The following is a 24,226-nucleotide window of genomic DNA, read 5'->3' as shown; positions in this document are numbered from 1 at the left end:
CTGGAGAAGTTTATGTGCTTTTTAAAAATATTAGTAATAATAAAAATAAATAAATGAATTTTTGTAAATAATATCCAACTGGACAGTGTCATTGGTATTTTTAATGAAGAGGACCATTCACTCAAGTCCCAAAGTGAAAGTAAAATTCCTGCTCTCAGTTTAGCTAGGAGGTGATTTAAAACACTGACTGAACTAAACAACATTTTGGACTTATTAATCAAAATGTATATAATCAATTAAATTTTACCTTGTTTCAAGTTTTTAAAAAAGTTTAACAGTCATGGAAGAGGTTAAAAAACAGATTTGAAAATAGGTATGTTTACATAATAGTATAACTAATGCTTTAATAGATATTAAGAGTAGTTAATCTAATATAGATTTCCTATAATTCGGAAATATTAGTTATGATATTTAGCAGGCCTGTCACTAGTAAGTTCTTGATTAGATCCCCATGAGTGAGAAGATATTTATCATAAGTCTTGACACCATTTAAGAATGTGTATTTCAGTCTAAAAGAAAATGAGTTTACTATATGAGGTGTTTCAGTTTTTTGGATGCATCACGTCTAGCTCTTCTGAATCTTTAGAATAATTTATCTTAACAGCTGATCTCAACTGTACATTCAAAGTTTGCAAACAGGCTGGTATTGAGAAGAATACCTTAGTTCTACATCAACTAAATGATGCAGTAATTTTGAAACAACTAATAAACATTAAATAACCATGTCCCTGTTCACTGCGGGTAGAAATGAACTGCACAAACTTTGGCTTTGTTTGTAGTTTTGTGCATTAATTTCTGATCTGAAAAGGCTAACAGTTACTTTTTCTGCATGCTGCATTGGAGGCTCACAGCTTTGTTTCAGGCAGAAGAATAAAGAAACTTTTATAAATAAATCAGTTTGGTAATCTGGATGCCTTTAAGGATATTCTGAATCCTATCTTTCATTGGTTTTGGTGTTTGGGTTTTTATAATACTTCATGAAATTTGTACTGTACTGTGCCATGAAGATTTATACATCACCTTTAACTTAATCCTTTGATTTTATGCCCTGTATATGACCTGTAAAGATATATTTTTATTATTTGTCTGTTGATGATCATGGTAACATTCATTATATTATTGAGAAAAGTTATTTCAGTAATGCAGAATTTTTGTTAAGTTTACCTGGGAACCTTTATGTCTATGAATTGGAAGATTATTTCAGTTATTAAAAATACTTTAAAAATATTCAAAATTGCCCTCAGTAATAAAGGCAGGATGATCAACAGTATCCTCCAATATTACTTGTATTGGTGCTTTATGTTGGCTCCTTTTCTTTTCTGGCATTTTTAACATTAATTGCTTCATCTCTGTAAAAGAACTGTGAGGGGCTTTCCCTTGCCCAGCTAAGATTCTTTTTTAATCATGTAACATTCATAGTGACTATCACCATTGTCTATAGAGTCTGAATTACTGTATGTTTCTAGTGGCATAAATGCTAGTTCAGGAAGTTACCAAATAATTAGAAGGCATGTCATGTCAGTTGCTCTTCGTAACCAGTGTATGTGAAGCTATTCTAGAAGGGGATAAAATCGATACCAGTAAAGGTGCAATTTTACATTTCATTTAGAGATAACTGAATCTGTGATTAAGAGAGTAATTGTTTATTTCTAGATTTTGTTTTTATTTACAAGAAGATTATACAAAGGAAAGCTTTTTCTTCTGCTGAGTTTACTAGCATCCCAGATGAAATTTAAAGAAGTAACAGACAAAACTGGAGGCAAGGAATCCAGGTTGTACTATATGCATTCTGTATGCTGATCTATTAATTCAGTCAGAATTTTAGGCAATTTCACAATACGCATCAACAGGGCATTTGTTCTTGGTATTTCATTTAGTAGTACACTGTATATCTTGAAAAAGTCGTGCAATATGTAATATAGTTAATTTGAAATCTTATTTCTAGAATCTCTTGAAACTACAGCACATTATAAGACTTTCAAGCTGGCTCCCCTCCTCTAGGTGTGAATAGAGTTATTTCCACGTTTGAGATATCAGTTGGTCCATGCCTTTTTGTGTCTTGGTACAACTGTTTCAGTATATGTGAAGACGCTTATCTGGTCTCCCTCCTTTCTTGCATGTAGGTTTCATAAGTTGAGGAAGTTTTTTTGGTTTTATATGACATGTCCAAGTCTATCAAAACGGTACTGTAAAGCTCAAAATGAGATTCTCTTTAATGGACTTGTGGAATTTAATTCAAATTTGGAGTTAATATGTTATTAAGTTTACCTCTAAAATATAATTTTTCTTGTTTGTGTAAATTGAGTACAGATTCAGTTAAATGGGTTTTTTTGTGTGTGTACTGTCATTCACAAATACAAGCCCCTTTTGAAATTATTGCCTATGCATACATAAGCTGCAAAAAGGATGATTGACTGTCCATTAGAAAACTTGCCTATTTTATGTTTATATCTAAAACTTGTATTTCTTTCCCACTAAGTAACTAAGCACAAATTTAATATTTTTCAAAGTTGTTTGTTTTTTAAAGAAAACATTTGCTTTCAACTTGAGCCCTATGTATCAAGTTTCTGTTGGAGGCACATATTAAAAAATGAAACTGCCTGTGTAACTTTACCTGTCTTCGTGTCACAGCTTCAACAGTGTAACATACTGTGGCTATTTTTATTCTGGCTCATTGTTTGGCAACTCATTTATGTGCTATTTATTGCAATCTTGAATCACTGTTGTAGAGTATGAAGTCTTCTTAAGCAATATAAAGAAATATATGAATTAATTAGGCTTTTCTATTTAGAAGGTACATAGTTTTCCATTCTTCCTCTACTTACAATTCTCCTATAGAAAAACATAACCTTATGTGGAATTTCTACTGTAAATCTTACTTGCCTTCTGAAATTATTTTCTTATTCCTCAACCTCTGTGTCTGTGGGTATATTCTTTTAATTGAGCACCTAAGAAATTATGTGAAATCTTCTGTGTGTTTCCTGTTGCCTCTGAGAAGCTGTAATATTTAAGAAAAAAGGAAACAGAAACTACAACTGTATATTACTCAAATTACTCTTAAGAGAAGGCACATGAGGCATCTACTGCTGAAAAAATTTCTGTTTTATAGCTTGAAGTGCAAGACCAGTTGGTATCCATAGTCACAACACTACAAATGTTCAACTGCTGAAGAAGGAATGAAAATAGCTCCTTTGGTGCCCTGTTGCCATAGGGGAAGAATCCTGTTGCAATTCCCAGAAGAATACTGCTGTAAGAAATTGCAAAATAGAGTTTTGGCAGATGATAGTGAGGTGTTTATAAATACAGAAGCTGAACTGTATTAAGAAACTTCTTGGCAGTTTCCAGAGCATTTGCTGGTTTTAGTTTAAAACCCATATTATAAAAGTAACAAACTGGAGGTTGTACTGAAAATCACTTAGAAGGAGATATATTGAGGCATTGCTTGTTTTAACTATATCATTAGTTCACAATCTTCCTATAATGTTGTGTCACAATAGAAGAAAGGGTGTGGTAGCACTCCACCAATCCAATCATAGAGAAAGGGAGGATGCAATCCTGATATCAGTGTGCTTACATATATTGCGATGCATGGTTAACTGCCTGCGGATCATAGAAATCATGTTCTATGCATAAAGCTTCACTCTGCTGTTTTTCATAGTAGAAAAGTTGAGAGAGCTTATTAGGTATTCTGATCGCTTAGTTAAGGGTAATACATTTGGATCATGACTGATAGTATTCTCAACATTGAGAGAGATAATGGCATGTGGTCCTCTCTTCCCTGCTGGGACATGGGTGAAATCAAGTATTCCAGCAAAGATCTGTTGCCCATGATTTCAGAGCCTTGGAGCAGATCTCAGCTATTCTCTGCTTTTTAAAACTGTATGAGATATTGGTAAACCTAACATCATCTTCCTGACTGTTTTTCTGGGCTGAGAATTACCCAGTATAGACATCTGCCTTATGAGTTAAGAGGAAGTCTGACCTTTAAAGGCAAAGGTAAATCTGCGCTTCTTTTCTGATGTCCTCCTGCCATATCTCCGACCTTACAGGTGCTCCACAAGTCTAGGAATGGTTCTATATGACTAGTCTTTTGACTAATCTTTTCAAACCCAGCCTGTTTAGGATAGCTTTGAGTCTTCTGCTCTCAGTTTCTCCAGTGTTTTCTTGCTCCTTATGAGCTATTCACCTAGAACCCTGGAAGTTTGCAGGCTGATCAGCCTTGCGCTAAACCATCTCACAATACGTCATACAGCTTTTCAGCCTTGTCTATCCCTTATTGAAAACACCCTCATTCACAGCAAGATAGACACATGATAGATTGCTTATTCAAGTCAACTATGGTCCTCAACCTGCTGTTATGCAAGCTTTCAGCTGGAGTATTCAGGCTGTCTTTTAGATCTTGAAGATTAGTCATTTGTCCATCTGGATGCTTTAGTTTCAGTTTCAGTCTGCTTTCTGGCTGGTGCAGAGTTGTTTATCACTGTTCTTGCAGTCCTGTCGTTCTGCAAGGAATAAAAAGTTCATTTAGTGAAACAGGCAGTTTGAGGCTTTTCCTTTCCAAGAAAACAGTCTTCCTGATATCCAGCATTCCCTCAAAGAGAGTTGAGAATAACCGTGCGCAGGCAGAAGTTTTTGGACAAAGCTTGTCCATAAGCAACTGCAAGATTTTACTCAGCAATCACTCTGTGAAAACAGTATTTCCCTCACTCACTTGCAAGAGGTCTTTGTCCATTGACATGTGTTTCTCAGTGGCTTGCCTTTCCGTGGCCCTTTGGCCTTCAGCTGAAGCCTTCTATGCAGAAGTTTCTGCATGGAATTTGGAGGGGTTTTTAATCAAACTGTGCTGCAGGATTGTCTACAGTGATTAGAACTCATGTGTTGCATACCTGCAGACTACGTTATCTTCATCAGTTAACATCTGTGTAAAGAGTATGTAAAGTGCAGCTAGTGGTGGTACTTACACATTTTATACATACTTACCAAGAACAATGCAGTCATAAAAATCTACAAATAATATTGCATTTGGAAAAGAGGTTCTGCCGTTGCAGTTCGTCTAAGGCTCTGGGGTCCACATCCAGGTGGTTTGGACCCGGAGTTGTTCAAAACCCATTTGATTTGGAGTTGACTATAGTAAATAGGCAATCATTTAAAAATGAAGAAAAGAAAATTACTTAACCAGTAAGCGAAATTCAAGATACACATGTGTATAGATTTTTATTTCTGCGCTCTCTACTCTGGGATTTGGAGAATGTATAATGCTTTTTGCATGGAGCATGGAGTGAATCAGGGAGCATAAATACTGAATGAATGGTATTGTGAAACAGAGCTTTCTAGGTTTGAATGCTTAAAACTGACCCTTTTGACTGACCAGAGCTGCATGTAGTGTTCTCAGTATCTGTGTACACAATAGATTTATGCAATGGTATAGATGATATTTTCTGTTTTATTGCCTGTTCCTTCCTACTGAACACTGAGCTAACGCTTTTCTAAAATAAAGAGAAATCTTGTTTTCTGAGTCAAAGCAGTCAGCTCGGTTATCATTTTACATGTAAAGTTAAGATATGAGGCAGTGATACCACTAGGAAAAATACATGTATCTGTATCAAATCAGGTGGGATACTTTGGGAGTTCTTCAGTCAGCCCTGATCCTGGTTACTCTGGATAGCTCAGCAGAGTGGGTCACCACATTAATCTCCTGGAATGTCTAGGACAGTGCAGGTCCCTGCAGGGCTCTGCCTTCTTCCATAATGAAAATCACCGTGTTTTCCTATCACTGTTTCTTTTCTCCTAACTACTTTATCCAATCTCAAATTATTTATCTATTTACTTTCTTCTCTTATCCCTTACAGGTAGCATAGTTTCTTTAAAAGCCTTTCATGAAACACCTTGTGGAATTTACATAGGGAATTCCAGTAGACTACATAACTAAACTGCTTTGTCCTTATGCATGTTGATTACTTAGGAGAACACTAGGTTTGAACCATAGTATTCCTTATTTTATAATTAAATTTGTTCACATTTTTGTTGCAGATAGAATATGATTCAAAATTAGTACTAGACTCCTGAGATCAAATGAAAGAAGGGATTTGCTGTCCTATTCCTCTCATTTCTAATCTCAGTCTACTACATATAGGAATTAGCAAAATTCTTATTTAACAAAAAATATCCATGTAAACATTTTTTTTTTTTAGTCTGCTTGGAAGATGTCTTTTTTTCAGTAGTTCAAGAGAAATCCATTCCGTGGAATTACTGCATTTTACAAGTGAAACTAAAAGTCCTTGTAATTTGAAAAACAGCAACCACGGCCTTTAAAATAGGATCGAGTGGGTCTCAACCAAGCAGAGCAAACAAAAAATGAGGAAAATTGCCTCATAGTTTCTTCAGAGCACCAAACAACTTTTTACTTTAATGGAATGTACAGTCTCCTCTTGATCTGTAAGAGTAACTGCGAGATGTATTAGTTCCATACGGAAAATGAAAAGGATCAGCCCTGACATTACAACATGTATTTGAGTTCTTTTGTTGCAGAGCTAAACCAACTAAAATTCTCAAACCTTTGTTAGCATTTTGAAAACCTGGTCAGGTATGATCAAGTTAATGTAGTTTATGGCATTAGTTAGGGATCCAAGTAATATTCGTCATACACGTGATTGTGGTGGTATGTATTCAGCAGTTTTGTGGTTTGCCTCATTATGTTGCATCTTTGACTATAATTCTATGTTATAATTCAATAATTCCGCATTTGTGAATATTTGGGTATGTGTATTGATGGAGATAGGATGTTTCTTTTCTTTAACCCTAACGATGGCTTATCAGAACATTCAACTGAAATTAGGCCCATGTGATTTAGAGTTATGATTAACGCAAGTCACACCCCTATATTTATTTTTGCTACTAGTTGCAGTACGTACTTAGCCGTGGCACATAACATCTATGAATTCTGTCCCCGGGTCCTGCTGTCCTGCTGTGTGATTTAATAACTTCAAGTCTCTGCCTCACTTTCTCTATTTTTGAAATAAAAATAATGAAGCTGACCTCTCTTGTTTCAGCACTTAATGCTTTTCTGCTATAAACCTCAGTAGGAGAGTTACAAGGTCATGACAGAAGTAGAAGTACATTCTTACTGAATGTTTCTAAGGATCAAAAGTTGTTTTGTTGTTTTTTGGTTTTTTTTTTAAATGAATAGTGTTAAAATATTGTGGTGTTTGTATGCTTGAGCAAAGAATAATTGTTGTATGAAGGAACTGTGTTTGATACTGCAGACCAAAGCACCTTAGTTCGTGGGAAAATGTTACTCCACTACTGTTTTAATGAAATATTCTAGTATTGGTCTAAGCAACTAAACTAATTGATCTTAGTTATTTTAAGCACTTAGTGAACATGAAACACTATGAAAGTACAGTAGATTTGGAGATTTGTGTCTGAGATAAAATTAGGATAATGTTTACATAAAAGGCCATCTGTAATCATTCAAGTCAACCTTGAATAGGGAGACATGCAGGCATATATTTCAGTAGTTAGACAAAATTTATTAACTTATTGTAGCTGGTAAAATGTAAAAATAATTTTTCACAATCACATAAACTTTGATGTAGCTTGAAATATCTGTTTCCCTTGTCTGACTAGGCAATTCAGGATGAAATGCAGGACTCCATCTCTTAGATAAGCTGATTATTTTGCAAGTCAATCATATTGGCTTGTTGTTGATATTCCAAAGTGGACAAAAAGGTTGCATGTTTAAGTTTTATGCTGTGTAACTGTAATCTCTAACTCCTTCTTCAGCTTGGGATATGACTGAAAATGGCTGTGATGCCATAGGATAGCTAATTGGTAAAGCCTGTTTGGAATGTGGGTAAGCAAGCCATTTTGGCAGTAAGCAGAGTAGTGAAGAGCACTCTTCTTCCCTTACTTGACTCCCAGGCTAAAATTAAACAGAGTTAGATATTTCCACATTTAGTGATTTACAATGCATCTGTTCTGAGTCAACTAGCAGAAAGGACTAATTACCTATATACTTTTATAAAAAAGAATTCTTCATTTGGGTGTAATATGCAGATCTTCATTTTTATAGTATGCCTTAGTGGAAATGCCGTTCAAAACAGTAAGATGATAAGTAAAAAGATTATTTCTTCTTTCTCTTATCCTTTAAAATAATTGGATACTAGATTAATGATGCTAACTCAACCTGTGTCAGCACCTGCTTATCATTCACGTATCCTGAGATACCTAGGGGTCATGAGCTCACTGCTAAAATAATTCGTGGTGCAGTTTATATAGCAAGATGGTGTAATGTTTTCTTTAGTTACTGAGTTACTAAAAATAAACAAAACTTGTCAGAATCAGGTTTTATTGTAGATCATTCCCATTGTTTGTATTTGTGATTGTTCCCCAAAAGAAAGCGTACATTAACTATAACTTAACCTTCCGTATTCTGTAGAGTTTTTTCAGTTCATTTTATAGGGGAATATCTAAAATGTGTTACTGAAAGTTTTTACTGGAAATAGCAATACAGATGTGTTTCGATACTGCATACACACAGAGCAGAATTTAGAAAGAGTTCTGCCAGGGTGATCCTTTATTGTTGCAGAGATAAAATATATTTTACTGCACATAAATAGCAAGGCTGCTTCTCAATGTCTAGTGCATCATAGTATGTGTTAAATATTGAGTTTCAATAAGTAAATTTATGACTGAAATATAATTGTCTACTCTTCCTAGTAGATTTTTTTCACCAAAATGTTGGGAATGACTCAGTAATGCAGTTTACTCTTTCACGAGGTTCTTACATCTCCAAAAAGACAGCTGTTTTCGCCAAGTGTTGCCACCTCCCTTCTCCTTCCCAAAGCGTTGTTCACCTCTGCATCCCTCTTTCACCATCCTGCTGCCTTCAGCCTTTTCTTGAAGCCCTTTCCCATCCTTTCATCACCGCTGAGCATCCCTCAGCACCACCCCTCTGCTGCTCGACGCTGCCCCGTTTCACCTGCCCTGCCTTTACCTCTGGCCTCTTTTCTCTGCAGCTGCATTCCCCAGGTGTTCTCTTCTGCCTCACCAGAAGTGTACCGTGTGCCCTTCTTGTCCCACTTACTATGTGCTTGAATTTCCCTTTTGAAGGAGAGGGTAGGGCTAGAGCCCCAGGCTAGCGACCCCTCTCCTCCCTGCTCCTCCAGAAGCCTTTGCTCAGCACTCAGGGTGGGAGGAGGTGGGGGCAGAGCCAACCCAAGCGCAGGAGGCCCCCGGTTACCCTCTGGGTACCCCCGGTCCCTTGGGAAGATGAGTGCTATTGCTGCAGCTGTCATCGTCCAAGGAAGCTTGTCAAGAAGCTCGTCGGCAGGATGAGAGGGCCAAGTGCAGCTGTGCTCTGCTCCCTCCTCTTCGTCCTCCAAGGCTGCCCGCCTGCAGCCTCCCCTTGGTTTGTTCCTTCAGGAGAGAGCCAGAAGTTGGGAAGGAAAGAAATTATTTGCCCAGACTGTGCCTGGCAAATGACACCATGACTTTGAGGAAATTCTCAAACGTTCAAAGATTACGTGGTGTTGGGTTTGATTCTTACTTTTCAAACCATTTACTAGATAGATGTAATAGATAACTCTGGCAAGAACTGGGATCTGGAAAGGAAACCTAGTATGGTATGGGACTAAGGCCTGTTTTTTCTGAAATGTAAATTTAATTAAAAGGAGAAAAGGGGAGAGGAGAAAGGAAAGTTCACCACAATCTTAATGAAATCCAGGAAACTCGAGCATCACATTTTGACAGAGACAAAATAGCAATTAATTTTTTTCTTAGACGTGTAAGGAGTCACTGCCAACTTACAGCTTGGTCCTCACATCAGTGAGATCTTACTTGAAAACTGGAGGGGATTCTTACTTCTTGGCAGGAAAACACAGGCTTAAGAGCTTGCGGGGGGGAGGCAAATCTGAGAAAGTTTTCTTTGACTACATAGTTATTTATTTTGAAGAAAGCTGTTACACAGAAAACAACTTTACATAGGTCATTAAACTTCTCTTTGAATATAGTGGCTGAGTAACAAACACAGCAGTAAATTTCAGTAATTCAATGTGACAGAAGTGGCTTGGTAGGAAACCAAAGTTACCTGACAGTCAAGTTGAAAGGCACATAATGTTAGCTTATCTGTAATGCTTATCTGACTACTTGTACTGTTTTTTTCATTCTTTTTTCTCCCATACACAAGCTATCAATGACAAAAGACAACTGGAAAAAAACCTATTTTGCTCTCTGTTCTACAGTACTTTAGAGTTTTAGGGGATTGTGCTAGTGTGACTTCATTGAAGTGAGAAGATAGTTTAAGTTCAAAGCATGACGGAATTGTATTGAACTTCTTAGGTTTAGCCAACTTTTCGCAGTAAACAAGAAACTAAATTGAGTTACTAGCATCATGTGCTACGGTAACACTTTTTTTTTTTTTTTTTCCTTTTCAGGAGCCTGTTATAAATGTGGGATTTTTTTGTTGACTTTGCCTGTAGGCTGACTTTATTCCTCACTCTTTGGGAGGTCTCTGACTCCCACTTGTCATATCACATATACGTTAAACCTTTCATTAAGTATTGCTGACAGCAGGCGGTATCTCTTAAAGATGCAGGATTCTCTTATTTTGGCATCCAAGTACCTTATAAAAGCTAATGGTTGTAGCATATACTTTATCAATCCTCTGTTACCTTCTGCTTCCTTTTTCTAGTCTTCTCCATATCCTGCTGCAAGGCATATTCACTGCTCTTCTTACTTGCATGTTACCCCTTTACTTTATGTTTGACATTGGCTTTGCCTTAAATTGTGGATTTATTTCTAACGTTTATTACTGATGTTTAAAACCATCAGATCACATAGACTAGTCTGTGTATAGGAGTTCCTCACAGTTTGTGTTCCAACTCCAAGCCTGTGCTAGGCAGATGATTTATCTTTGTATATTTCTTGACTGCCATTTTCCCATTTTGCCATTGTACTCATCAGGTTTTGCTTGTATCGCCCCAGGTTGGTGGGTCTTCTGCCATTTGGAATTCAGCTGGTTTCAAAATTTTTTTATATAAAAAAAACCCAAAATTTTTCCCCCCCCCCCCCTTTACAATTTTGGTGATGTATTATGTGTTTTGAGGCATATGTTTTTGCTGGTTTTTGGAAAGTATATTGAATTGTGTGACAAGCTTTCTGAATTTATTTGAATTTATTATTAAATTCAGATTGCTGCATAATTATATTGTATACTATGGAGTAAATGTAATATGTATTGCTTTAGGAACTATGATTCTTTGAATTACAGAACTACTGTAATTCTCTAGAACTTGGTGCTGGGACCTTCCAGTAACAAGGATTTCTTTTTTTAATTTATTACATTATTTATTTCATTATTTCATTTATTTATTTGTTGTAAAATTGCAAAACTTATGTGAAAAGATAACTGCTTATTGCTTCTTGCCACACTTTTTCAATATGATTGACACCTTTGTATTACATTATCCATTTGCTTCTGAATTTTACAGCTCTGTCATTAAGTTCTGCTGCAATAGATACTTCATCTGTACTGTTAAAGCAAAAACCTCACTGATACATCATCAGATTTTTAATGCAGTTTTAATGGAAATAGTGCTTCCTAAATTGGGTTTTAGTGTGCTTCGCTTGAAGTATATGCTAACATTTCTGGATACTGAGAATAGTTTTTCTCCTGTTTTGAGCCTTGATATTCCCATGTAAGTTTTTCTTCACGAGCATAAGAAAACTAGAAGTTTACTTTTAAGAAATGAAGATATAGTAGTGCTATCTTGTAATTCTAGGACTTAGATTTAAAGAAAATAAGGTATATTGTAAATTAGGATAAAATTCTAAACAGAGCTCACAGTACTGAGACTGTCAGCGTTAGCAGAGTTCAAAAATTTGCCTTATTTTACCTAACTAGTCCACTAAAGAATATTCATGACTACATTTACATGAAAAATGTTTGTCCTGAGCAGCTTTGGGCAGAACACTAACCTAAAGTAGACCTGTCTATTAAAAGAACCCACTGTCCTAGACCAAGTTTTTTCTTTATTGAGGTTGCGGGGAGTCATGCATTATATTCTTCTCTTTCTGTCAAGGGTCTTGTTGACTCATTTCTTGCATAATGTTATTGTTGGCTGAGAATCTGAGGAAAGGTGTTGTGTGTATTCAGTTACACACACAACTTCATGAAAACAAACATTTTTCTTGGCAAAAAATTATAATAAGCAAAATCAAAATGCAGTTCTCTGCATTTTTTTGTGTGTGTGTCCATAACACTGGCAGTGCTGGCAAGTTTCTCACTTTCAAGAAGTTACTGAAGGTTATGTTTTAATTATTACTCTTGATTGGAATTTAAATATGTAAGTCCAATGCAATCAAAAGTCTGCATCAAAGATGATTTGTGTGCAAGAAAAATGAATATGTATATGGAGATTCTTTAGCAGATAGTTTACATTTTCTTTTCTTTTCTATGGTGTATAGGTGCAGTACTCTTGTCCAGTGTACAAGGATTAGCAATTAATGTTGATCCAGTCCTGTATACTTGGCTTACCTACCAACCTCAGAAACGAGCTAGTAGACACATTCAGCAGGTATGTGTTTTTGGAGGGAAAGGAGTCGGGAGAGGGGAAACTTTCTCTTCCATATATGCCAGTAGTGCATTCTTGTTCCATATATTTATTTTCTGTCACCCTGTTCTTTGTACATACTGTTGATCTTACTTTGAATTATTTAAAATGTTAACTTTTGCACATTAAAATTTTAATTTCATAACTTTTTCATTTATAGTGTTTAATTAAAAGAATAGAGAGAATGTGGTTTTGACAATCACTGTTCAGGATCAGTATTTTGCAACTAGTTTTAACTACTGAGACCTCATACGCCTCCTGAGTCTGAATAGTAAATCATGTTTTAACCATTTGGGATGGTCTATCAAGTAATTGCATAACTTGTTGTAAAATCACTGCTCTTAATAAAACCTGTTTTAATAGGAGGTGAACCATACAGTTCATAACTTGATATAAGTGAAAGCTGTAACAGATTCTGTATGTAATGTCAAAACACATAGTTGCACATGAAGTGCTCAGAAAAAGATATAAGAAGTTAAGGCTGTTGGTCTTTGTAGCACAGTGTTTTCTTTGATGTATTCTTGACCTTAATTTTCAGGCCCCATACTCCTGACCTGGACAGAACACAGGTTTTGTCTGATTTTAAACTTATTTTTTACTGTTGTTTGACAGACTAGTAGAATGTTCTAAAGCTTAAATTTGTCATAATTGATCAAACTAGTGGTCTGTGTAGCCTGATGTTCTGTCTCAGTTATAAGTGGTCAATTATTAAGTGGCAAATATAAAAATCTGTTGATATTGTCTCATAATTATAGAACACTATGCACATCAAGGAAGTTTCATACTGAGCCCTTGAAGTGGGAGGATGATAATGTGATCTGTTTCTTGTGTGTAAATGACCTTGTTAGATAGTGATTGTCAAACATTAATTTGAGTCCCGTTAAGCCCATTCTGCACCAGCAGCATCTGAAAAACTTCAGTGTGTGAATTTTTGCTTTATCGCTTTAATAACTTTACACTGTTTTTAAATGTGTTGAGTTATTCTTCATTCCTGCATTGTAACTGGAGCAGCACAACATTTCCTGGTATACCTCTTTTTTAAAACAGACCGTTTATTTACTTTTGCCATACTGTTATGTATCTTTCCAAAATGTAATTGAGCCTGGTTATTTCAACTGTTTATATAAAACTCTTCTTTAACCTTAATGTATATCATCAGCTGTTACTCAGTGTTTTCTCTTTTGATTGCCCTTGTATACTGAGTAACTAGAAAGGTTTAGTGACTACATTAGGAAACTTATTTGTCTATGGTTTTGATCACCAGTGGGCAAAATTTTTAACCAAATTTTGATTAAGTAGTTATTTTGTAATTTGTAGCATTACGTTATACAGCCTTCTAAATTTTTTTGTGATCTATTTCTGATAAAAATTACTGTATCACGTTTCTAATGTTATTAGCATTTAGAGTTGCTTAGTCATTTGAAATTATTTTAAATGTGAATTTATATACCAAACTGTTGAGATCCTTCTAGTTTCACCATTAACATAACTGTGGTAATAGACTGCACATAATAATAAAAATTACAATGTCTGTAGTAGTTGTGAAGAAACTTTATTTGAAAAGAAAACTATACCTGTATTAAACTATTCTTAACCAAAGACTTTTTTTCTTTATGTAATACTGTAATTATCCTAAGATAAGGATTCCAGTCAAAGTTATGGCCTTGTATATTACTTATTAGAAAGGGTTTAGCTTGTTACCATAGTCTTAATTTGTATAACAAACCAAAAATGCTCTGTACAACCTTCATAATTTTTGAACATTTAATGAAACAACTGTAAGACATGATGCTTTCAAGCAAGTGTTATGGTCAAAATTATATTGATTGATAAAGCTCTTTTCTTCCTCTATTCTAGCCATCAGTCTTATACAATTGCAACAGAATAAAAGAAAATACATCACTTTAGAAGTTCCTTTGTGATTCAGAGATCTTAAATGTTAAGATATTTTAAATTTTAATGTCTACCTAATACAATTTCTTGCTCCGTCATTTTGAGTAAGTCAGAATTGTGAGTTTTATCTGAAAACAGAGTCACAAAATCTTTCAGTACGTTTGGTTCTGTATACACATTCTATCAAGTAATAACATTATGAGTTCAATAAGTTAAATCAGATTATTAATTGGGACCACAAGTATAGCCATGTAAACTTCTGATTGCATACAGGATAGGGCTAGGATTGTCTGGCTCCCCACAGAGACAAGTATGCCTTTACATACTGAACTTATTCAGATTTGTTTGCCTTTTAATTATTACTCTGGGATTCTTAAGTTTATAATGACTATTTGGTAGTACATATATTTTATATTTTTACCGAAATACTATGTGTAATGTAACTGTGTTGGTGTGGTTTTGTCTGAAAGCATGAAAAGTTAGAAATATCAGAACATACTTAACTTTGTAAGCTGAAATGGGATAGGACAGAAATAAGCATAAAAGTAAATGTGTTTTTACAAAACACATAAATTTTCCAATGATTTTTCCATAAAGCCATGCTGTGTCGTCTTTAAGATTAATGTGATGAAGCCCCAAGAAATGTAATTCTCTTTGACCTTACTGAGATTTTAACTGGAACAGAACAATGAAGGAATGCTCTGTTGGGGTATGGGAGTACATGCAACCCAGTGAGGACTACCCCTTTTCATTTATTACTGTTAGACTATTGCTAAACCTACCTCTGTTTGCACCTTGCTTCCCAGCAGCTAATAATTGTAGAACTAGTGTGGTAGCTGAGGCCATTATGTTACTTGGTTTGTACAGATGTTACTTCTTTACACTTTCTCCACTGCTTTACCGGGTATGTCTATTTTGTACAATTAAGTTGTTAAACTCTTTAACCGTGTTTATGTAGTATCTAGTACACTACGCCACATAGTGTCTGAAAAATGTGATGAATGATAAATGAGGATTTAAAAAGTTTGACTAAAGGTAAACACCAAAAGGAGAGAGAAGCTATTTAAATGGAAAGTTAAGTTTAGCACAATAATCAGTGAATATAAACAGGTTCTTCATATATTTAGGCTAGAAATAAAAGATTTTAAAATCTTGAGTATTAAGACTACAGTAAAGTTTTTTGCTGCTCCTATTAGAAGGAAATTTTCTAACTTGTTCCTATATGGAATTTTATGTCTTTAGGAAGAATGCATATGACGATTGTTTTCAGGAGAAGGGGACTGGACTTAATGTTTATCTGAAGAAAATGTTAGAATTTAGAAATTCACTTAACCTATGTAGAAGGGTTGTACATTATGTTTCTGTACAGTGTGCAAGTTACATACATCATTCTTCCTCACGTTTATTTTAAACTAAAAAAAAAGGAAAATTTAGAAATAGAACTAGTCTTTAAGGCTTCTGCATAATTTTTTTTTTAATACAATGAAGTATTTGGTGCCAGATGCTTTTAGTGAATGGCATTGTAGTGTATTACCTTTTTGTTACAAAGTGACAGTGCATGCCAAAATGTGGCTGCTGTTATGTATTTGAATAATGACCTGTGGTTTCTGTTGTGGCTATATGGTCAGTGCTCTAGGGTAAATGGATGTAAATGTAACTTGTTTATCCATTCTGAATTTCAACGTGCATGTATAAGTTTTCCATTGTCCCCTTTGAAGCACAGAAACAATGAGAACATTGCAGTCTAAAAATCCATGAGGCGCTCTCTCAGTGCTTGAACAAATCTGCATATTGCTTTTGAATTTCTCTCATGGCTACTCGAAATAGGTGGTGTAGTTCTTAAATTTCTTTGCTGAAGTGAAAGCGTTGTGTAAAATAAGCCTCTTCTGTATCTGTAGTCTTGTCCATTATCGCCTCTTATCTAATTGGTGATACTGGACATAGGTCAGTATAATGCCATTCTGAGGGGCATAACTGGATTTTAATCATGAGTAGTAATGCTTCTTGTAAGATTTTGTTTGGCAGAAATGAAATAACAAGTCTATATATACAAAACACAAGCACAGAGCTTTTGTTGCATGCTTTTGATGCATGCTCATTTAAATACGTTTGTTGCGAGCTTATAATTTATAAATTTGCCCAGTAATAATAGAAGAAACTATTGAAACAGTTTGTAGTAAGAAGTTCTGCTGTCTGTTTGTATACTGTATGGTATAAGTGCAGCATTGTTTCTTTAAAAGGTGATATGGCAAAACCAATGCTGCTTATGTTTATATTAGTCAGGAATTGAATTAACATCTCTCTTTGAACTGAACTCAAGGCAAACTCTTTAGTTTTCTTATGTGTAATGTCTGCAAAATCCTATTAATTATTACAGTAAGTTGTATGAGGCCTTGCTCAATAAAGAGCCTGTTCCAGTCACAGTAAAAACGTGTTTCTTTGCCTGAAACACAGGAGGTTCCCTCTGAATGTAATGTGCCCATTGCCTCTGGTCCTGTCGCTGGGCACCGCTAAGAAGAGCCTGGCTCCATCTTCTTTGCACCCTCCCTTCAGGTATTTTTATTCATTGATGAGGTCCCCCCATGAGCCTTCTCTTCTTCATGCTGAACAATCCCAGCTCTCTCAGCCTTTTCTCATACGGAAGATGCTCTCGTGCCTTAATCATCTTTGTGGCCCTTTGCTGTACTCTCTCCAGTATCTCCATGTGTGTCTTGTATTGGGGAGTCCAGAACTAGATCCAGCACTGAGTAGAGGGGAAGGATCACCTCCCTTGACTTGCTGGCAATACTTTAGTGCAGCCCAGGATACCATTCACCTTTTTTGCAGCAAGGGCACTTTGCTGGCTCTTGTTCAACCTGGTGTCCACCAGGACCTTTTCTGCAAAGCTGCTTTCCAGCTGGGCAGCCCCCAGCATATACTGGCGCATGAGTTGTTCCTCCCCAGGTGCAGAACTTTGCACTTCTCCTTGTTGAACTTCATGATGTTCCTCTCAGCCCATTTCTCCAGCTTGTCACGGTCCCTCTGGATGGCAGTACAACCCTTTGGCCCACTCCTCCCGTTAATGAAGATATTGAAGAGGTTTGGACCCATTATTGACCCTGGGGTACATTGCTACTTACTGGAGTCCAACTAGACTTTGTGCCACTGATCGCTACCCTCTAGGCCCAACCATTCAGCCAGTTTTCAGTCCACTTCACTTGTCTACTCATCCAGCCCATACTTCATGAGCTTCTCCATGAAGATCTTATGGGAGACAGTGTCAAAGGCCTTACTGAAGTCAAGGTAGACAATATCCACTGCTCTCCCTTCATCTACCAAGCCAGTCACCAAAATGGTATCAAATTGGTCAAGAATGACTTCCACTTGGTGAAACTATGCTGATTACTTTCAGTCACCTTCTTGTCCTTCATATGCTTGGAAGTGGTTTCCAGGATTAGTTGTTCTATCACCTTCCCAAGGATTGAGGTGAGGCTGACTGGCATGTAGTTCCCTGGGTCTTCCTTCTTGCCCTTCTTGAAGATAGAAGTGACAGTTGCTTTTTTCCAGTCCTCGAGCACCTCTCCCAATTGCCATGATTGTTCAAAGAACATTGAAAGTGACCTTGTGATGACATCTGCCAGCTTTCTCAGCACTTGTGGGTGCATCCCATGAGGGCCCATGGACTTACGTATGTCTAGTTTGCTTGAGTATTCCCTGACCTGTTCCACTGAGAATATGTCTTCCTTGTTCCGTCTTTTCCCCCTGGTCTCTGGGAGCTAGGATTCAAGGCTGGTCTTGCTAGTAAAGACTGAGGTGAAGAAGGCATTCAGTACCTCAGCCTTTTCCAATAGGAAAAGAAGCTCATGAGTTTCCTGACTTAATATCAATATGTATTCCCATAGACAATGAAATATTTTAGCTGGCTCTTTTTTTAGCTCTTTTGCCCTCCTGCTCCTTTCCTTTTCTAAACTCAAGGGAACACAAGAAGTTAGTTAAGCTTGTGTAATACTTAGATGATTTATACATATTTTTTGAAAATGTTTTATGGTGATTTCATATCTAAAAGCTCTGAATAATGTATAAATAGAAGAAAATACAGTTGTTTAGTGTCAGAAAATGCAAAGAAAAACATGGATTGGTAACAGAGACAGGAAGAGGTAAGGAAAAGCTGTTTGTTATCATGAGGGTGTTTTCACCTCATCATCAGCTGATGTTCTTTCCAGATAATTAGCGTAGCAAGTATTACATGCTGCTTTGTCTAGAAAGAGACATTATTGGTAAATCACCTTTCCTGTTTGGAGCACTGTACTGTGTGTACAGTGTTCAGTAATTAACACCAGAAACCTTTACCAGCTAATGGTTTAAAAACCAAAAAAACTCAGAACACCCAGACACAATATATATTAAAGTGGCAGCAATTGTTGGATTTAATTTTGTTCAGTATATTAGTTTATTCTTCAGTAATACTGAGCTGAAATAACTTGGAGCAGAGTCTTGGTGCAGAGCAAGAGATAAACTTTATAAATCAAAATATTGTAACTTGAAGTTCAAAACTTATTTTCAAAATCCTGGTTTTGATTTGTAAGCTAGAAACATCTTAGAAACATTTTAATTCAGCACCTTCTGAACATAGTGCCTATTAGGATACTTACACCAAATTGGTAGTTTAAAAGAAAAAACACAACAACCAGAACTTGCTAGAATCATAGAATGGTTTGGGTTGTAAGGGACCTTAAAGCTCATCTAGTTCCAGCCCCCCTGCCATGGGCAGGGACACCTTCCACTAGACCAGGTTGCTTAAAGCCCCATCCAACCTGGCTTAATGTATATCTTAAAAAAGAGAGAATTTCTCCTGCCATCTTGTTATTAACCTATTATGTGACAGTTCTAATGGTTAATAGATTAATTCTCAACATTTTAATACTTAATATGGCAAGAATAAATTAAAAAATACACTTTTTGGTTTGTTCTCCTTTAGTTCAAAACCTGAAGAACAGGTGAAAAGCATTTTGGAGACAGTTATTCAATGGTAAATTTTTTTGTACTGACATTTGGTGTGTTATATCTATGAAATGGAAATACTAAGAAAGGTTTAAAGATACCAATAAGTATAAAGAATATTATGTTGGACATGGGTAAATTTTTTGAATGTAAATGTTTTGCTCTTCAGCTCTACATTTTAACAATTAATGCATTAAGAAGAAAGCTGATAAAATGTAGTTACTGTGATTTAGATACAGTCTGTGTGACTGCTCAAAGGAAAATTAGTATGAGCCAGATATGTTGCACTCCATCCATATGTTCCACATCAAAATTGCATATTTTACATTATCTGAGTGTTAAAAATAATCACATTTTTGGTTCCCTGAATTTGTTAGACTTTTATGAAATATGTTTTTGTTACCACGATTTTTTTCAGTAACTGGTAATAATCCACAAAGTTGGAGCAGCAAATTCAAAAGACACCTTCCATACCCTGCTTGGTGATTGATGAACCTATGCTAGATTTTAAGCAGGGTTTAAGCTGGCACAGAAGTTTGAGTTTGTTTTTTTTTTTTAATGTTCATGTATGTGTCAGCCAAAATTGGTGTCCATTTTTTTAAAATACTTCAGTCTGTATGTATTGTTTTTGTAAAGTGAGCTGCATGTGTAGCAGCAGTAGATGTGTTAGTGTAGTATTTGCGCCAGTTGGTTACTTGCTGCTTTCTAATAGTTCTTTAACTCAGCATATATGTAATATATGCTTAAACCCCTTGTGTTTCTTTCGTCTGAAAGCCCTGTTGAAAAGATATGCTCTTTAATGCTTTATGAAGGGTTAATTTGAACAGAATTTGGGAAGGATACCACTATAGAGAGTGACTTCTTGTACGTATGCTGTTTACTGCTTGTTAACATTGCCTCCCTATTAAAAAGTAAAACAAAGCTACATTTAGAAGCCTTGTTTCCAGTAATTTAATATTTTATTTTTACAATTTTTTTGAAGATTTTTTCAGATGTGGCTTGTGGCAGTGAAACTTTGTTTCTAGTAATTTTAAAGTATTTTTTTAATATTTTATTTAGACTATTTTTTGAAGATTTTTTCAGATGTGGCTTGGTTTTTTTGGTAAACCATTAACCACCTCCCCCTTGCCATCCATTGATACAATACACAGATATCATTCCCCTAGTCTGTGGACCGCCCCTGTAAAATGTCCATCAAATGTCCACAAAAAGTCCATTGAGTTCATTTAGTCTATGACTTTGGGCTCCATCTGTTACAGCGGTCACTCAGGACAGGAAAGGTGGTGTCTTGCGTTGAGTTATCGGGCAGCAAAACCAGCTCAGGTCAGGTCACTGCTGCACTTGCACTGCTCTTATAAGACTTGTCCTCCCTTGGTTCAGGCGGTTTCTGCTATAGTTCCTCAGGGGTATACCTGCTGCGGCATAGACTTATCCACAGCCACAGTCACTTTGAGGTGCGCCTGTTCCAGCGTGGCCTTCTCCATGGGCCAGAATGCCTTCAGAGACATACTTGCTCCAGCGTGACCTTACGCACAGCCACAGTCCCTTCAGAAGTAAATCTGTTCCAACATGGCCTTACCCATGGCTGCGGTCCCTCCAAGGGTGTATCTGCTCTGTTGTGGGCTTATCCATGGCAACACGCTTTGACACGCCCCAGCATGAGCTCATGCACAGCCACAGATGGTTCTAGGTGTACCTTCTCCAGCACAGACTTATCCTTGGGCCACATTCCCTTCAGAGGTATACCTGCTCCGGCATGGGCTTATCCATGGCCACAGACACTTTGGGGTGTCCTGCTCCCACATGGACTCATCCACAGGTCACAGTCCCATTGACTCAGTTCACACTGGAATTCCAGCCTGTGCAGTACAACCGCACAGAAACAGCAGCTATGTCCTGGCCATCTTGCCAGCTGGCGCACATGGCCATTGCTGTTATCAAAATGTTCCCAGGAACAGCAGAGTAAGATGATAAGCAGTACAGCAAGCAGAGAAAGCAAAAAGCAGCTACTAATTGAGCACAAGACTCTAATTTTCAGGAAGGCAAGCAAGCGCCATGGCAAGAACAGGAGCCTGCCAATTAATAGCTAAACATCGATAACAGCTATAAATTCGATCTAGCACATTCCAGTCAAATCTGTCATTATCTTGAATGCTTCAAACCCCACGTTGGGTGCCAAAAAGGACTGTCGTGGTTTAACCCCAGCGAGCAACTAAGCACCACACAGCTGCTTGCTCACTCCCCCTAAGCAGGATGGGGAGAGAATTGGAAGAGTAAAAGTGAGAAAACCCATGAGTTGAGATAAAGACAATTTAATAGGTAAAGCAAAATCCACATACGCAAGCAAAGCAAAATAAGGAATTAATTTGCTCCTTCTCACTAGCAGGCAGGTGTTCGGCCATTTCTGGAAAAGCAGGGCTCCATCACACATAACAGTTACTTGGGAAGGCAAATGCCGTAACTCCAAGTGACCTTCCCCTTCCTCTTTCCCCCAGCTGTTATTCCTGAGCATGGCGTCATATGGAATGGGGATATCCCTTTGGTCAGCTGGGGTCAGCTGTCCCAGCTGTGTCCCCTCCCAAATTCTTGTGCAACCCCAGCTTACTCGCTGGTGGGGTGGGGTGAGAAGCAGAAAAGGCCTTGGCTCTGTGCAAGCACTGCTCAGCAATAACTAAAACATCCCTGCATTATCAACACTGTTTTCATCACAAATCCAAAACATAGCCCCATACTAGGTACTGTGAAGAAAATGGACTCTATTGCAGCCAAAACCAGTACAGCTGAGTAGGTAAATTACAGAATTGGTCATTAAGAATTCAATTTAATCCATGTTTTTCCTTAAACTTTTTTTCTCTGCTTATTTTCTCTTTTCTCTACCATTATCTTTAGTAATTTTACTGTGTTATAAAATCCTTTCACTGCTTTATGGAAAGCTCATTGTGAGCTGAGGGTATTACCAACTCTCGATGGTAGGCCTCGGGCAATTCTTCATACAGAGGTCTGTATAAGAGGTCTCTCTGGAATGTTTGCCTAAGATGAAATAATTTTATCATTATGACTTGGTTAGTTGACTCATGTAGAACAAGTAATTCCTCTGATCTGGTTTAGGATGACTTTTGGAATATTGCAGATCTTTGTGTCTTTAAGAGCCAAACACTTCTGATAATGAATGACAACGAATGAATGACATAATGTAAGGGTAAATTTCAGTACCCAAACTTAAGATTTTTCCATGTTACAGCAAAGTTGGCTGTTGAGGGTAGAGCTGTGTTGCCTTTCCTTAGTTCTAGTTTTTCTCTCCTACCTTGATCAATAGCAGGAAAGGCTTCGATAAAACAAGCGTGTTTCTATGGTAGACATAATTATCTTCTTGGTGTGCATAGATTTCTCAAATTATAATAGGTTTTGATTTCTGATATTGTTTGCAGGCCAAAAGCACTGTGTTTATCCCTATCAGAATCTGTCACCTCTTACCCCAAGGAACACAATTAAGTTTCTGAAGGATGTAGGAATGAACTTGCTGCTTACTTAAGGAGCTAAAGCTATGTGGGACTTGAACCTTTTATCTTCTACTTTCAGAGGCCCCTTGAAACCGGTGATAGAATGCTTTTATTGCATAAGTTTGGAAAGATTACAGCTAATCAGTGATTGGTCTTTTATCCCAGCAGAACACTTCTCTGAGCATACCTGAAATTCCTACCTGAAGCAGTCACAGAATTTCATTTGAATTAGCAAGTTCATCTGCCAGGAAAGAAGGTGCTTTTCTGAACCCCAGGCATTAGGCATGCCTAATCTTTTTAATTAGGAATTAGTTTTAATCCATGTAATTTTATTAATTAATTTCATTTTAATTGGGAACTAGGCCTAATGCCTAGTTTTGCTTGAGCTTTCTGAAGCAATTTAGGTGTGTGCTTATATTAATCTCAGAAATTAAAACAATGAAATGTAACTGTAGTCAAGCAGCGATTTTGATTTCGTGATATTAGAACTTGTTACAAGGTGGGCAAGGTAGATCCTCCTTGCTGTTGGAGCTTATTCGGGCACAGCTTGGGCAGTCTTGCAGCATAGGTAAATATTCTCCTCTGAGTCAGATAGTGATTGCATGACAGTGATCTTAGATGTTCACAAAACACCATGTCTTGAGTAGAACTCCCATCTGTCCCCATTACAAAGACTTAGCTGATTTTTTACATTGACATATACACATCAGTCTGTGTGCATGCAGCATCCACTGTTTGGGATAGCTGGCTTTGGTATCATTTCAAAGATGGCAACCCATGTCTGGGCTGAGGCTTCTGAATTCAATGTTTCACAAGCCAGTGCTTCATTTTTTTCCTTTTGTAATAATATTTAAATTCCTATCTTGGAATATTCTTTTGCTGTTGGTTTGTTATCAGGGAGGTGACTCTATAGGCATCCCTCAAATGGAAGTTACTTGTCTACTCAGTTGGTCAAGCTTTCTTAAGAATGCATTTCTCATGTTCCCAGATCTGCCTGCATCCTCTTCAGCCTCACACTCATGGGAAGTTATAATTCAGAAATAAAATATTTAATTACCAAAAATCCCAAATAAAATATTAATTTATTCTACCTGGGGCAAATTTCCACTAGCCCTCTTTACAGGATATCTTAGCTTCAGTTAGTTGGCATATCTCCACATAAATCAGGAAATACTTGGGGCTTGGTGGTTTTGATAGATTGGTTTTTAGCTATTATTGTTCTGTGCCTTTCTCTGATTTTAG

The 24,226-nt window shown here is 36.8% G+C and overlaps 1 protein-coding gene across 8 annotated transcripts in view; it reads left to right on the top strand.

Annotated features, from left to right (window-relative positions):
* Positions 1-24,226, top strand: part of VPS13B (vacuolar protein sorting 13 homolog B (yeast)) — a 484,692-nt gene that overhangs the window by 204,601 nt on the left and 255,865 nt on the right. For all 8 annotated transcript variants that reach the window (XM_010577053.1, XM_010577052.1, XM_010577051.1 and 5 more), the window contains one exon: positions 12,466-12,575. In XM_010577053.1, coding sequence (XP_010575355.1) covers positions 12,466-12,575 — 110 coding nt within the window. The remainder of the gene's footprint in view (positions 1-12,465; positions 12,576-24,226) is intronic.

This window comes from Haliaeetus leucocephalus, unplaced genomic scaffold (genome assembly GCF_000737465.1).
Source record: "Haliaeetus leucocephalus isolate CR32 unplaced genomic scaffold, Haliaeetus_leucocephalus-4.0 Scaffold555, whole genome shotgun sequence".
Classification (NCBI taxonomy): Eukaryota; Metazoa; Chordata; class Aves; order Accipitriformes; family Accipitridae; genus Haliaeetus; species Haliaeetus leucocephalus.
This window is presented reverse-complemented; position numbering and strand designations above follow the sequence as displayed.